Below are 15,835 nucleotides of genomic sequence, written 5' to 3'. Positions count from 1 at the left end.
GTTGGAGGGAGGTGAGGTGTAATCACCATATATGCAAGCGATATGAGGAATGGAGGACAGTACAATTTCCACATTCAACAATGTAGTACTCGGCGTGTACATTTCTAATCGACCCAAGACGCTACAGCTTCGACACAGAGCAGACAGCAGACTACGACCGCATCGAGCCGCCACGCTCTCGCTCCCCGAGTTCAGACACTCACAATTTGCCATTTGCCATTATCTTAATTAAAATAAATAAAATAAAATGTTTATTTAGGTAAGGTACATACATACAATAAATTTTTACAAAGATTGGTTGACTTATAGGTAGAGCTAGTACATACAATGCCTAAAGCCACTATTACGCAAAGCGTTTCGGGCATGATAAACTTAAATGACAAGCTTAATACTAATTGAGCATACTGAGTAGAATGAAAACAGGAAATGAAAACATAGATGAAAAAGCAGCACAAATACAATTATGTCGACAAACAGCGCTCTCTAAAGAAAAACAGACATTGGTTGACTTATTATTATACATGTGCATACATGAATTATTGTACATGTGCTTGGGGTTCTACTACCCAAAATCATGCATGTCCCCTAATTATGCCATACAAATCTGCTATTAGAACTTTTACCTGAATAAACATTTAATATTCTTTATGTAAAGTAGTACAGTTAATTTAGTACTTGTGACGTGGATTGTTATGGCCCATATACAAGATCTTGCATTTAATTATAATTTACATTATAATTTGATGATGTGGTTTGTAATATTTTCATCTATGTTATTGGTATATATGACAAAACCTCATGTAAATCAGGTAGGTAGGTAGGTGTGTGGCAGTCCGTCTAATTACCCAAAGCTTCTTAGTACAGTATACGTAAGTAATGAAACACTACGATATATTTACTCACTATATTGTTGGTGCTGAATGTAGAACATCATGAAAAAAAAACTTATTTTTACTCTAAACTAACATAATTTTATAGCAAAATTGGGATCATCTAATTACCCAAAGCCACAACATTCTCTCTTTAGCTCGTTTATTATGCACCCTATACCCATCTTGTGAGCCGAAGTGGAAAGAGATACAGAGGCTTATTTATTGTCATGTTCCTGCATGCCAATGTGAGAAGGAATCCACAACATTTTTATATTTACCCTCTTGCTAAGTATTCTTATATATCTATGTCTAGCTTCCAAGACAAGCACGTTATTACTTGATTGCAAACTGTTTATTGCTCGTAGTGAAGAAAGGGAGTCAGAAATAATTAAGCTGTCTACTTCAGTGTTGTCAATAATTTCGAGTGCTACCAGGCTTAGAATGTAATCTTCCTGTGTTGAACTGCGAGTTAAGTTTCGTATAATTTCGGTATAAAATATGATTATTTCAGAGTAAAAATGTGTTTTTCCATGTTCTACATTCAGTACCAACATTATAGTGAGTAAATATATCATATTTCTTCATTACTTACGTAATGCTAGGAAGCTTCCTCTCAAATGAAGTAGTTTCCTGAACCTACTGGGCCATCATATCTATACTTGAAACTTTGTACGGAGTCTGCCTCCACAACATCACTTCCTGATGCATTCCATTTGTCAACTACTGATACTAAAAAAGTTTTCTGTATCTCATTTGGGCACTCATTTTTCATGTTTACCTTTTTTGTGTTTTTTGAAGGAAAGCAAAGAAATTGCACATAACTACAACTACAATTTATTTAATAAGCATTTCTAAACTAAACAAAACTTTGAGGGTAATTAATAAAAATAAAAACTAATTTGAAAACAAATCTTTCTTGAGCAACATAGGGATGCAAAATTAACATGACGATGATTTGGGCAAAGAACATTTGCCCAACCCAGGGGTAGAGAATACTTGTTATTTTCTCTTTGCTTTGCTACTTAAAGCTACTCAAATCAAAGGGAAGAGTGTTTCTTCCATTTCTTCGTTGTCAGTCTGTGACTCAATACTGACTACACTGTTGTCACTGTCGGTCTCGGAATCCTCGGAATCTTGACTGTCTGTTTGAAATTTGTTGTACTCTAATTCCCTGTCTTCAGAAAACAGGTTAGTTGCCTCAAATAGCTTCAGTTGATAGCATTTTTTCATATTTAGCAAGAGGGCTGTAAGTCCACTGATTACATGCAGGAATGATGACTTCTTTATTGAGTATTTACCCTGTTCCTGTAAAACTAAAACACATCATTATTTCAGGCATTTTTTAAATTAAATGTTTGTTTTCCTAACAAGTGTTTCATTTAAACTTGAACCAGTAAAAGTGATAATGAATATATATTACAATTTGTGTCTACAAAATGATTTTACTAATTTTACTTAGCTTAGACACAAACAACAATGATTAAGCCACCTGTTAAAATAATTACCAAGTAGCTATAATGCAACAACATTTATTTCAGTAGAGTATTTAAGTTAATATTAATACCTGATACTAACTTCAATTATCCAAGAGGGTGGAGCACTTTTGTTTTGTACATCATCTAGTCTTTGTGTTATCTCTTCAAGCTTTTTTCTGTAGAAATCCAAGTAACTTTTCATTTCCAGTTGAATGACATTTTGTTCTTCCATAATCCTGTTGTACATATGCAGCTTTTCTGCAGCATTTCTCTTTTCTTGAAGAGTAACTTAAAATATTAAAAAATAAAATATAAAGTAAATTATTTAATAAGGAACATGAACAAATCTGTCATTGTAGGATACATGTATTATGCAACAACAATGCAATCATATGTAATCATTTTTAAGGTATCTTGTTAATATTATTATCTTAAAAATATAAATTAGGCATGGACTTCCATTTGTCCATTACCATAATGAGTAAGTTTATATTATATAAATACAGTATATATAAAATATATAATAAATTATGAAAAGACCCCTAACCTGATGGGTTATATAAAAGTGATATAGAAAAACAGAAATATAGCATCTTACTCAATATGGCTTCAGACCCCAAAAATCACTATTTATATGGTGCATGTAGCTCTTGACAAACGTTGAGTATTCTATGTTTTACTTGTTGACTTGCCTGTGGGTTTTAAAACCTAACTACTTGTTATAATATATATATTAACTCTGTAAACTGTAAGACATCATGACTGTCTTTTCCCAATGGTGTAGTGGTTAAGACACTCGCCTGGCGTTTCACGAGCGCTTTGTCCTGGGTTTGTATCCTGGCCTTGGAAGATTTACTGGGCATCAACCCTTAACTATGGCCCTCCCCCCTGTTCACCCAACAGTAAAATGGGTACCTGGTTGTTAATGGATTTGGTGGGGTCATATTCTGGAGAACATGGGATTAACGTCTTGCTTGAAACACTATGCGTGCTAGTGGCTGTACAAGAATGTAAAAAGCCTTGTATATATAAATAAAAATATAAAATTTATATACAGTTTACAAAGTCTGTACACATAATATTTACCTTTGTTTTTAAGCTCTATATGGTTCAGGTGATTAGTCACATCATTGTCAGCAGCAAAGACACTCTCTGAATAATATGATTCCCTCAATCCTCTGAAAGAAACAAAATGACAGTATTTACATAATTTACATTGATTTGTTTTAAATTTTGATGATTGTGTAAATATATATTACTTAATGTTGTAATACATGAATAACGCTATTATGTATTGCATGTAAGAATTTTTCAGATATTGATATATTTACATAACGAATATTGTATTGTGATATATAAGTTGCCCTAATAGAAATGTATTAATTGTTGAAAAATAAAAATTTATTTTACAAAAAAAGGAAAATTATTTAAGAACTGTACCTTCCAACTTTTTCATATCGGAATAACTTTTTGTTGCCATCAATATGTATGGCAAATGGGTTAGTATGACAAGCAGGGCACACGGTTTTATTGTAGCTTTGGACATTTGCAAGTTCATACTGCATAAATCTCCACTCCTGAAATGTTCTTTTAGCAGCTTCAAAGTTGATGCAACCATCCTGAAATATATACTGGATATAGAATTTGCATGGATTAGCACCATATATTGGGGGAGTGGGTAGCACAAGTTATAGTGCAAGATTGAACAACTACGTTCCCAGCCTAGTACTGGGAACCTGGTTCCCAGCCTAGTACTGGGAACCTTGTTCCCAGCCTAGTGCTGGGAACCTAGTTCCCAGCACTAGGCCCAGATGTGGCTAAGCCATGCAAGTTGCATGAGTTAGCCATATATATTGGGGGAGTGGGTAGCACAAGTAACAGTGCAAGTTTGAAGAACTACGTAGGAAACTATGAGGATGAAATTAATGCTTTTTAGTTTTACTTTTGAATAATCTCTGTAATCAATTTGAACGTTAGATCCCTAGGTAAACACTTCGATGATGTTAGTACCTTGATTGAAGCTATTGACAACAAATTCTCTTTTATTACACTTACTGAAACATGGTTGAAAGAGGATACTACTCAACTCTTTAACATGCCTAACTACTCAGCAATTCACAACTGTCGTCTACTTCAGAGAGGTGGTGGCACTGCTCTTTACTACCACCAAGAACTAACATGCTTAAAAGAAATTAGAACTAGAGACTGCTATGGGGAGTATATCTTCGCCAGCTTCAGAGTCAAGGGTGCCGAGTCTTTCCTGTCTGTGGGTGCAGTTTATAGAATTCCTAACACTGATGTGTCCGAATTCAACTCAAACCTTAAAAATCTAATACTTGATAACAGACTGAACAAATACCACCTAATTATCGCAGGGGACTTTAATATTGACCTCTGCGAGCCAGAACACCCTACTGCTGTTAGCTTCCTCAACTGTATGAGTTCCTGCTTCCTCATACCCTTAATCACTAGACCTACTAGAATCACTGATAGCACTGCCACGACTCCTGATCACATCTGGACAAACATAACCTCTCCGCTTACTTCAGGTATAATCACCGATAGCACTAAAGACCATTACCCCACATTTCTCTTAACTAACATTAGCAAACCACCTCTTGAGTCAAGAGAGATACGTTTTAGACTACACAATGAAACTGCTATAGACAATTTTATAACTGCTGCTGATAATGTCAACTGGGAGTCCGAGTTAGGTAACATAGAGGACATCAACCTAGCAGTGCAATCTTTTCTTCAAAAAACTCTTAGCCTTTATAATACCCACTGTCCTATGCTTACAAAACAAGTCACAACCAAAAGGCTTAACAATCCCTGGCTTACAAAGGGAATACTTAAATCTATTAATAAAAAACATGACCTTGAGAAGAAGTATAGGTTAGGAATTGTCTCCAAAGAATTCTCAAAGAATTACTCATTATTGCTATCTAAGATAATTAGACGAGTCAAAACTAAATACTACGAAGATAAATTTACCTAAATAAAGAGCAACATTAAACAAACTTGGAGAACAATTTCACAAATATTGGGATCAAAGAAGTCTTTAAATAACAAACCGACTCTCCTGTCTAATAACGATGGTCAGCTTTCAGCCTCTGATTCTGCTATTGAGTTCAATAGGTTCTTCTCTTCCATTGGTTCATCCCTTGCAAATGATATTCCATCTTCCAGTACTGACATTAAGGACTATCTTACAGGTAACTATCCACAGTCTCTGTACCTAAAGCCTATTAATTCCACTGACGTCAATGAGATAATCCTTTCCCTTAAAACCAAGTCTGGTGCCCTTGAGGAGATACCAACTTTAATTTACAAAAAAGCCTCCAGATCTTTAGCCCCTGCTATTGCTTTGCTCTTCAACAAGTCACTTGAACTCCAAACCTTTCCAGATATTCTAAAAAAAGTGAGAGTAACGCCTGTCCACAAATGTGGTGATCTCACAGATGTTAACAACTACAGACCTATATCAATCCTGCCAAACTTGTCAAAAAATTTTGAAAAACTAATCTATAAGCAGCTTTACTCATATCTAGCCAAACTCAATATACTTAGCCCTTGCCAATATGGCTTCAGACCCAAAAAAAGCACTAACGATGCATTTATTAGTAAGCTTAACTCGATTCATACAGCTCTTGATAAAAATGAGTTCCCTGTTGGGTTATTTGTGGACCTGCGTAAAGCTTTTGATACTGTCAACCACCAAAACCTTCTTCTTAAATTACATCATTATGGAGTCAGAGGACACTCCCTACAATACCTCAAATCCTACCTTACTGACAGGCTCCAATATGTTTCTGTGAATAATACAATTTCTCCCACCCTACCCATCAACATTGGTGTTCCCCAGGGCAGCATACTTGGCCCTCTCCTCTTTCTCATCTACATTAATGACCTTCCAAATGCCTCCCAACACCTCAAACCAATTCTATTTGCTGACGACACAACCTTCATTTACTCCAGTCCTGATCCCCTTGCTCTAAATACCACAGTAAATACTGAGCTAAATAAAGTCCATCTGTGGCTAACTGCCAACAAACTCACCCTTAACATTGACAAAACTTTCTATATTCTGTTTGGCAATAAATCCTCTAATCAAATAAATCTCAAAATAAACAATACCCAAATTTGTAACAAATTAGATGGCAAATTCCTTGGCATTCTCATTGACCACAAGCTGAATTTCCAGGGGCACATTCTAAACATATCAAAAAAAGTTTCAAAAACTGTGGGCATTCTTTCTAAGATCAGATATTATGTACCACGCCCTGCCCTGGTGACTCTCTATTACTCCCTTATCTATCCATATCTCAACTATGGTATTTGTGCTTGGGGCTCTACTACCCAAAATCACTTACGTCCTCTAATTACTCAACACAAAGCTGCTATTAGGACAATATCCAATTCTGGCCCCAGACATCACTCGGTACCCCTACTCAAATCTCTGAATATGCTAGACATTAAGTCACTGCACATTCTCTCATGTGTATTATAAATATATAAAACGCTAAACTATAATGCCAATCCTGATCTCAAAAGCTTCATAGAAGGTTGTAACAGAACCCATGAGCACCACACCAGAAATAAATACAGTTTTGATATTCCTAGAGTACGACTTAATCAAACTAGAAATGCTCTACAAATCAAGGGGCCCAGAGTGTGGAATGACCTTCCCAACCATGTTAAAGACTGTACCTCTCTCAACCAGTTTAAGTTAAAAACGAAGCTATACCTAATAAATTCCCTGTAACCTACCTTACCCTTCTATTGTCAACCAATGTCTGTTTTTCTTTAAAGAGCGCTGTTTGTCGACATAATTGTATTTGTGCTGCTTTTTCATCTATGTTTTCATTTCTTGTTTTCATTCTACTCAGTATGCTCAATTAGTATTAAGCTTGTCATTTAAGTTTATCATGCCCGAAACGCTTTGCGTAATAGTGGCTTTAGGTATTGTATGTACTAGCTCTACCTATAAGTCAACCAATCTTTGTAAAAATTTATTGTATGTATGTACCTTACCTAAATAAATTTATTTATTTATTTATTTATTAATGTTTTGAACAGCTGGACAGCTTTTAATTCAATAAAGAGTTTACCAATTAGGAGCAATAACCAATTACTTTATTTGCATAGAGAGTTTGCACAGATTTAGTTTGACTCGGGGGATATCAGAGAGATATTGATTTCTGGTGTGGTGATTATGGGATCCTTTACATCTATCAAGGAAGAGTTTCAGATCAGGATGTGCATTTAGGAACAAGGTTTTGTACATGTAAGTGGCACAAGAGAATGTGTGGAGTGGGTTCATATTTTTATGTATTATTATATATACAGTTTAATGTATACTGGTACTTACATTACATATATAAAATTAATAAATACTTACTCTTCCATTATGAGAGCAAAGCGCTTGGAGCGCTATTAACAATGATTTCATTGATAAACCTGGACTGTTCCTTTTAAGAAAATGCCAGTTGTTCAGGAGTTTGGTGCTGAAGAATGTGTTACTTTTCCTGGCTGATGAGCAGAAGTATCCATCATCATACAACATCTTAGCATCTGCAGGAAGGCTGTATCCACACACTTGATACTCAAATATGGGCAGATAAAGGTCATACCTGCCTAGAAAGCTTAGTTTTAGTATTTATTCCTAAAATAAAGCAGCTTATTTCGAATCTTTTGTAAAACTCATCTCCATCACTGAATGGATATGTTTGTGTGTCTCAAAGATTGAAGTCCACATGCTTGGGTATGGGTATCGTCACTAGAACTTCAGTGATGCTACTATATTCAGTGATGCAAATACTCCTAGACTTATGTGTTCAAACTTAATATTAAATAAAATATACCTGAGAGCATTATGAAAGTACACATGATGTCAGAACTCTTTATGTTAAGGTTACAGTCTTTACAGTTACAGGAAATTTTTGGCACAGGAACTGGCACAACAGGTTCTGAATAAGAAAATAATAATAAACTTAGCAAAAATTGCATATTTAAATAATATTCAGTAAATCAAATGTCATAAAAATTGAATTGCTTATTGAGTAAAAAATGTATTTATTTTTTTCTTTCAATATTTTGGTACTTATATTGTAAAGGCTTGGTAAAAAGAAAAGTTTTCATATGTAAAGAATTTATGGTTTACATACGCCAGTCAGTAAATGTCCCATTAAGGTCAACAGTCACAGTTGGTGGCAATGCTTCATAATATCCACTGGCCCAGGAAAACCTATCATGGAATGGGTTTAAAAAATGTTTTTTCATATCACAGTGGTAGCAGAATAGGCGATGACAATCTTCACATTTGATGCTGGCTTCAATCATACATTTGAAGCATTTTGTGTCTGTCAAATGAAAATATTTGAAAACATATGTTCAAAAATATCGCATCTTTGTCAAAAAAGACTTCTGTACAGTTTCAGATCATGCAGAATTAGGAAAAAAATATGGTCTATAAGTATACATAAACATTTTTCATTAGTGATAAAATGCTTCAGGTATATTTAAAACGAAGTATCCACTCTCTATTCAAAAAATATAACTAAAAAAAATGCAAATATAATAAGTTGTAATGTAAACTGATATGGTGATGGAAATAGACAATATGTTTATAAGTATTGTGTATGTACCTTCAACTGGAACAGCGTGCCTACACACCTCCCACTCAAATAGAACTGACCGACTTTCTTCCCAAGAAATTTCAGCCTTCATTCTTCTTTGCTGCCATTGAGAAATCTTCACTTGCGATTCTTGGATTTTTTTTATTTCTGCAGCAAGTTCGGCAGCGGCTGAAATTATTATACTTTAATTATAATCTTACACTGATTTTTAGACTATATTCTTTAGATTCGGATTGATGTCCATAGGGAATGGAAAGGATGGGGGAGGTAGAGGGATGGGGAGATGAAATTCAGGAAGAGGATGCGGGTGTAGAGAGAGAGGAGGTTTGAAAGTTCGGTGGCCTGTCCACCATGGGTTGACATTTTTGTATGTGTTGTTTGTTTGTGTATGTGTTATGTTGGGTTGTCAGTACATTAGCTGGGGGGGCTAGTGTTTGTGACCTTGTTGGTGTCCTAAAGCACTAGAGCCGATGGAGTTGGCTGAAGGAGGCTAATCTTAGAAACATCAGGGTAGTTACACTTCTGACGCCACGACAAATGGTTTTTTGGTTTTATATTTTTTTGTAGGTGTTTTATTTATTTATGTATTTTTTTTTTTATTTTTTTTTTTTTATTTATTTTTTTTTATTTTTTTTTTATTTCTTTATTCTTCATTTGGTGTAGATTGGGTCCGGGATGGGCCACTCATCTGGATCGTCTGGCAGACCGCTTAGTATCTGAGGGCTTGGGAAGGCCTCATCATGGATATTCTTTAGCTATTTTAAATTTCACTCAAACTATAAGTCAATATTTTGACCCAAAATTTTTTTTATATATAAATTTAAATAATTATATATATATATATTCAGTATTTAAAATTTATAATAATATTTTTACAAATGTGTTTATAATATTACCCCTTTATCCATTTACCTACAACCATATTTATTCAACTATCTACACACCCTTGACAGGACACTTGCATCAGGAATGACTAAGAAAATGGCCTATGGGTCTTTATAAGGCATTTAAATTAAGCCTACTATGATCCACCCTACATACATCAAGGACCCAAGTCCTTTCCCCTGCAATTTCAGAGAGGATAGCCATATATGATATTATATATATATACATATATATATATATATATATATATATATATATATATATATATATATATATATATATATATATATATATATATATATATATATATATATAGATTAATAATTCTAACACGAATTTTCTCGATCTTTCGTACATTTCTTTTCACTGTTGGTGGTAATTCAAAAATCAATTCTCCAAAATTCATTTTTATTTCTAGTCTGACGCGACACTTGAGCGCGTTTCGTAAAACTTATTACATTTTCAAAGACTTTGGTTTACACATACACAACTGAATAGAACTTACACATCTTCGATTTGTTTATATCTACATTTGAGTGAGGTAGATGGGGGTGAGGTGGTATTAATAGGGTATTAAATTCCTAAACACAAGACAGAACACGAAACAATGGGTATTGAATGGAAGTGATTTGTAGAAAGCCTATTGGTCCATATTTCTTGATGCTTCTATATTGGAGCGGAGTCTTGAGGTGGGTAGTATATAGTTGTGCATTAATTGGCTGTTGATTGCTGGTGTTGACTTCTTGATATATATATATATATATATATATATATATATATATATATATATATATATATATATATATATATATATATATATATATATATATATATATATATGTCGTACCTAGTAGCCAGAACGCACTTCTCAGCCTAGTATGCAAGGCCCGATTTGCCTAATAAGCCAAGTTTTCGCGAATTAATTATTTTTCGACTACCTAACCTACCTAACCTAACCTAACCTAACTTTTTCGGCCACCTAACCTAACCTAACCTGCAAAGATAGGTTAGGTTAGGTTAGGTAGGGTTAGTTAGGTTCGGTCATATATCTACATTAATTTTAACTCTAATAAAAAAAAATGACCTCATACAAAATGAAATGGGTAGCTTTATCATTTCATAGGAAAAAAAATTGAGAAAATATATTAATTCTTGAAAACTTGGCTTATTAGGCAAATCGGGCCTTGCATAGTAGGCTGAGAAGTGAGTTCTGGCTACTAGGTACGACATATATATATATATATATATATATATATATATATATATATATATATATATATATATATATATATATATATATACACACACACACTGTTATTGCAACTTAGTCCTTGGTTACTATGGCAATGCATTTATATTTGTATCTCTCTAAAATAATTTCATAACATACTATTGCTATTTTGGGGTATAACGTCTACAACAGAAACTGGAGGCTTCATTACTTCATGACTGCAAGGGAAAGGATTTGATGGTGTGCCTAGTAATAGAAAAAAAACAGTAAAAAATATATTACTATAACAAGTTATTTATAATTACATTTAAGAGCAGTTAGTGATTATATTTAACTGTTGACAATATTACTAATACCTAAAGCTCTGCTTTTTCTAGATGAAGTGCCAGTGTACATAATTGTCCGCCTTTTTGGGTTGTTATTTTGGGAATCATAAATTGCTCGAAGCCTTGTTATCTCCTTTTCAATCTCCTTCAATTTCTTTTGGTGTTGTAAATCTTGCACACTTTTATGCAACTCATCTGAACATAGATAAAGAACACAAAATATTCTATGTAAAGCTGGAAAATGATATTATCCAACACAAATACGTGAAGTGTGTGAAAGCTGTATTTTAAATGCAGATGACATAAATTGCTCATTTGACAATATATGTTGGTAATCTTTACAACAATATGAAAGGGAGTAAAATATTTCCTTTAAATAAAATTAAATCAATCAATTATATGTTATTTATTTCCATATTAAACATTGTGAATAAAAATATAAGTGAGCTTACCATGTACAACAGGTATATGTTTTTTCTTTTCTGATCTCTTGATATTTGCCTGAGCCTGGCTTTCCGGCTGAGCTTTACGTTTGACATCAAAAAGCCTATTGCCACACTTGCAGACATGTTGATTAATGTTCACGATAATATTACATGAGGGACATAATCGCTGTAAAGCGTTTCTCAGGACTGAAAAATAAAGATAATTTGGGTTATGATAAACTGTGCAGTACAGTATAATTACATTATAATGTAGAACTACCTAAGCTCACCAGAAGTGACACACAATATGGGAAATCATTCATATTTAAATGATCAAATAAATGTGCAAATGATGAATGAATGATTTGAATGAGCAAATCATTCAACACAAAAGACCACATGGATAGTGAAATCTGGATCCCAAATTATAATCTATATAGATGTGACAGAGTAATAAGGTCAGGTGGAAGAGTAGGTCTGTATATTAAAGAGGAACTGGCATGAACAGTGCTCCTGAACTCAACTAATGAGGTGGTAGAGGTACTTGGAATCAGGGTTGAAAATATGAATTTAATTATTATTTTAATATACAAACTGCAAGATGCAACAGTTGAGAAATTAACTGAGCAAATCCACAAAATAGAGAATATCCTTGATAACTTAACAAACCCAGTATCAGATATTATCTTCTTTGCAGACTTCAATCTGCCCATTTTAAAATGGAGAATAGTAAAAATAACATTATAGCAGGAAATCAACCTGGAAATAACCAACTACAGGTCAGAGAACTACTTAGATTCTGTGACAAATTCTCGCCCAGTCAGCAGATTACAGAACCAACTAAGAACGAAAACACGCTGGACCTGATATTTACAAACAATGATGAGCTAATCAGAGACATTACTGTCTCAAACACTACGTACTCGGACAACATTGAAGTGAAAACAAACATTAATAATGGTAGTAGGCCTAAGAGAAACAACAAGTGAGAAGGGTTATTCAATTAATCCAATTTTAATATTAATAATAAATGGATAGACTGGGCAAAAATAAATGAGGAACTTACAAACTTTCAATAGGAATGTGTTCTAAGTAATAAACATCATACACAAAGAATAGAAAAACAGACTTCTGAAGCCTATGAAGTCTGTCTGAAACATGTTCCTTTGAGGAAAGCCAGAAAGAGGTCCAACGTAAAAAGAGAACGCAGGCGACACTACAAAAAAAGTAAAAAAACAACGGAAATGATTAAGCAGACAACTTTTCATACAAAGAAGGAATAATTTAAACAGGGAGATTGTAGAAATAAAACAGAGACTGAAGCATTCATATCAGATTGAAGAGAGGCAACTAGACAAAAAAGCAATTCAAGAAATAAAGGAAAAAACCCAAAATATTTCTTCATTTATGCTAAATCATAAGAAAATATCACTGCCAATTTTGGACCTATTTGTATTAGTGAAGGTTCATACATTGAGGATGACAAATTTCTAATTTGTCATAACACTAATTTTACAATTAGTGAAATCCTAAAAAAGCTGTATGAGGATATGTTTAGCACTCAGATACACAGCATAAAAGTAAAAAATCCGGACAACTTCTTTATGCATGATATCCAAACCCCTGTAAATATAACCAATATCAACACGAGCATGGAACATTTTGAAAGAGAATTTTACAATAAGCCCATGCACTCAGTCCCGGGTCCAGACTCATGGAATTTAATATTTATAAAGAAATGCAAAGTGACATTAGCACAGGCACTCAGTATAGTAAGTAGGAAGAGATTGGACACGGCGGAGATACCAGATGCGCTTAAACAGCAGACATAGCCCCTCTACACAAGAGAGGGAGCCAAGCACTGGCAAAGAATTATAGACCAGTTCCACTAACGTCCCACATAATAAAAGTATTTGAGATATTGATCAGGAGTCAGGTCACTAGTTTCATGGAAACAAATGATCTCAACAATCCAGGCGAACATGGATTTACAGAGGGAAGATCATGCCTCTCACAGCTACTTGACCATTACGACAAAATCACTGAGGCATTAGAAGAAAAAGGGAATGCAGATGTGGTATACAGCACACGGATTTCACAAACGCATTCGACAAATTTGACCATGGAGTGATAGCACACAAAATGAGGTCAATGGGAATAACTGGTAAAATAGGACGCTGGATACTCAGTTTTCTGTCAAACAGAACACAAAGAGTAACAGTCAACCATATAAAATCGAGTCCAAGAACAGTTAAAAGCTCTGTACCTCAAGATACAGTCCTTGCACCATTGCTTTCTCTTATTCTCATATCAGATATAGACTCACAATGCTGTGCTATACAAGGCACAGCATTGTATCATCCTTGACAGATGACACAAAAATCAGCTTAAAAATGACCTCTGCTGAAGATATTGAAAAATTACAAGTAGATACAGTATTAATAAAGTTTACGACTGGGCAGCAGAAAATAACATGATGTTTAACAGCGACAAATTCCAGGTACTCAGATATGGTAAAAATGAGAACCTTATACATAATACAGGGTACAAGACACAATCAAATTTGTCCATAGTAGGAAAGTAACATGTAAAGGACTTGGGAATAATAATGTCTGACGAAATAAAGTTTAGGGAGCATAACCAAGCAAATATTGTGGCAGCCAGAAAAATGATAGGATGGATTACGAGAACTTTCAAATCCAGGGATCCCATCACAATGGTTGTACTCTTCAAGTCACTTGTGTTGTCCCGTCTTGAGTACTGCTCATTACTCACTTCCCCCTTCAGAGCAGGTGAAGATTGCTGAAATAGAGGGAATACAGAGAACATATACAGCATGCATAGACTCGATAAAGCACCTAAATTATTGGGATCGTCTCAAAGCTCTCCAAATGTACTCACTAGGAAGGAGACAAGAGAGATACCAAATAATATACACATGGAAAATACTGGAGGGCCAAGTCCCAAATCTACACAGTAAAATAACAACATACTGAAGTGAACATAAGAACATAAGAACATAAGAACAAAGGTAACTGCAGAAGGCCTATTGGCCCATACGAGGCAGCTCCTATTCTATAACCACCCAATCCCACTCATATACTTGTCCAACCCGTGCTTGAAACAATCGAGGGACCCCACCTCCACAATGTTACGCAGCAATTGGTTCCACAAATCAACAACCCTGTTACTGAACCAGTATTTACCCAAGTCTTTCCTAAATCTAAACTTATCCAATTTATACCCATTGTTTCGTGTTATGTCCTGTGTTGATACTTTTAATACCCTATTAATATCCCCCCGGTTATGTCCATTCATCCACTTGTAAACCTCTATCATGTCACCCCTAACTCTTCGCCTTTCCAGTGAATGCAACTTAAGCTTTGTTAATCTTTCTTCATATGAAAGATTTCTAATTTGGGGAATTAACTTAGTCATCCTACGCTGGACACGTTCAAGTGAATTTATATCCATTCTATAATATGGCGACCAAAACTGAACTGCATAATCTAAATGGGGCCTAACTAGAGCAAGATATAGCTTGAGAACCACACCAGGTGTCTTGTTACTAACGCTGCGATTAATAAATCCAAGTGTCCGATTTGCCTTATTACGAACATTTATGCATTGATCCTTTTTTTTTTAAATTCTTACTAATCATAACTCCCAGATCCCTTTCGCAATCCGACTTCGCAATCACAACACCATCTAGCTCGTATCTTGTAACTCTGTCATCATTACCTAACCTCAGAACTTTACATTTATCAGCATTAAACTGCATCTGCCAATCCTTTGACCATTTCAAAACCCTATCTAGATCAACTTGAAGTGATAGTGAGTCCTCCTCCGAATTAATTTCCCTACCGATTTTCGTATCATCGGCAAATTTGCAAATGTTGCTACTCAAACCTGAATCTAAATCATTTATATATATTATAAACAACAGAGGTCCCAGGACAGAGCCTTGAGGCACTCCACTTACA

At 34.6% G+C, this 15,835-nt stretch overlaps 1 protein-coding gene across 1 annotated transcript in view; it reads right to left on the bottom strand.

Annotated features, from left to right (window-relative positions):
* Positions 1-1,692: 1,692 nt before the first annotated feature.
* Positions 1,693-15,835, bottom strand: part of LOC123750067 (uncharacterized) — a 125,447-nt gene continuing 111,304 nt past the window's right edge. The window contains exons 5-12 of the mRNA XM_069311893.1: positions 11,880-12,059; positions 8,995-9,153; positions 8,515-8,709; positions 7,749-7,984; positions 3,788-3,966; positions 3,434-3,525; positions 2,448-2,635; positions 1,693-2,185 (exon numbers count right to left, since the gene is read on the bottom strand). Coding sequence (XP_069167994.1) covers positions 2,156-2,185; positions 2,448-2,635; positions 3,434-3,525; positions 3,788-3,966; positions 7,749-7,984; positions 8,515-8,709; positions 8,995-9,153; positions 11,880-12,059 — 1,259 coding nt within the window. The 3' untranslated portion in view covers positions 1,693-2,155. The remainder of the gene's footprint in view (positions 2,186-2,447; positions 2,636-3,433; positions 3,526-3,787; positions 3,967-7,748; positions 7,985-8,514; positions 8,710-8,994; positions 9,154-11,879; positions 12,060-15,835) is intronic.

The sequence above is a fragment of the Procambarus clarkii genome, chromosome 70 (assembly GCF_040958095.1).
Source record: "Procambarus clarkii isolate CNS0578487 chromosome 70, FALCON_Pclarkii_2.0, whole genome shotgun sequence".
NCBI classification, from domain to species: domain Eukaryota; kingdom Metazoa; phylum Arthropoda; class Malacostraca; order Decapoda; family Cambaridae; genus Procambarus; species Procambarus clarkii.
This window is presented reverse-complemented; position numbering and strand designations above follow the sequence as displayed.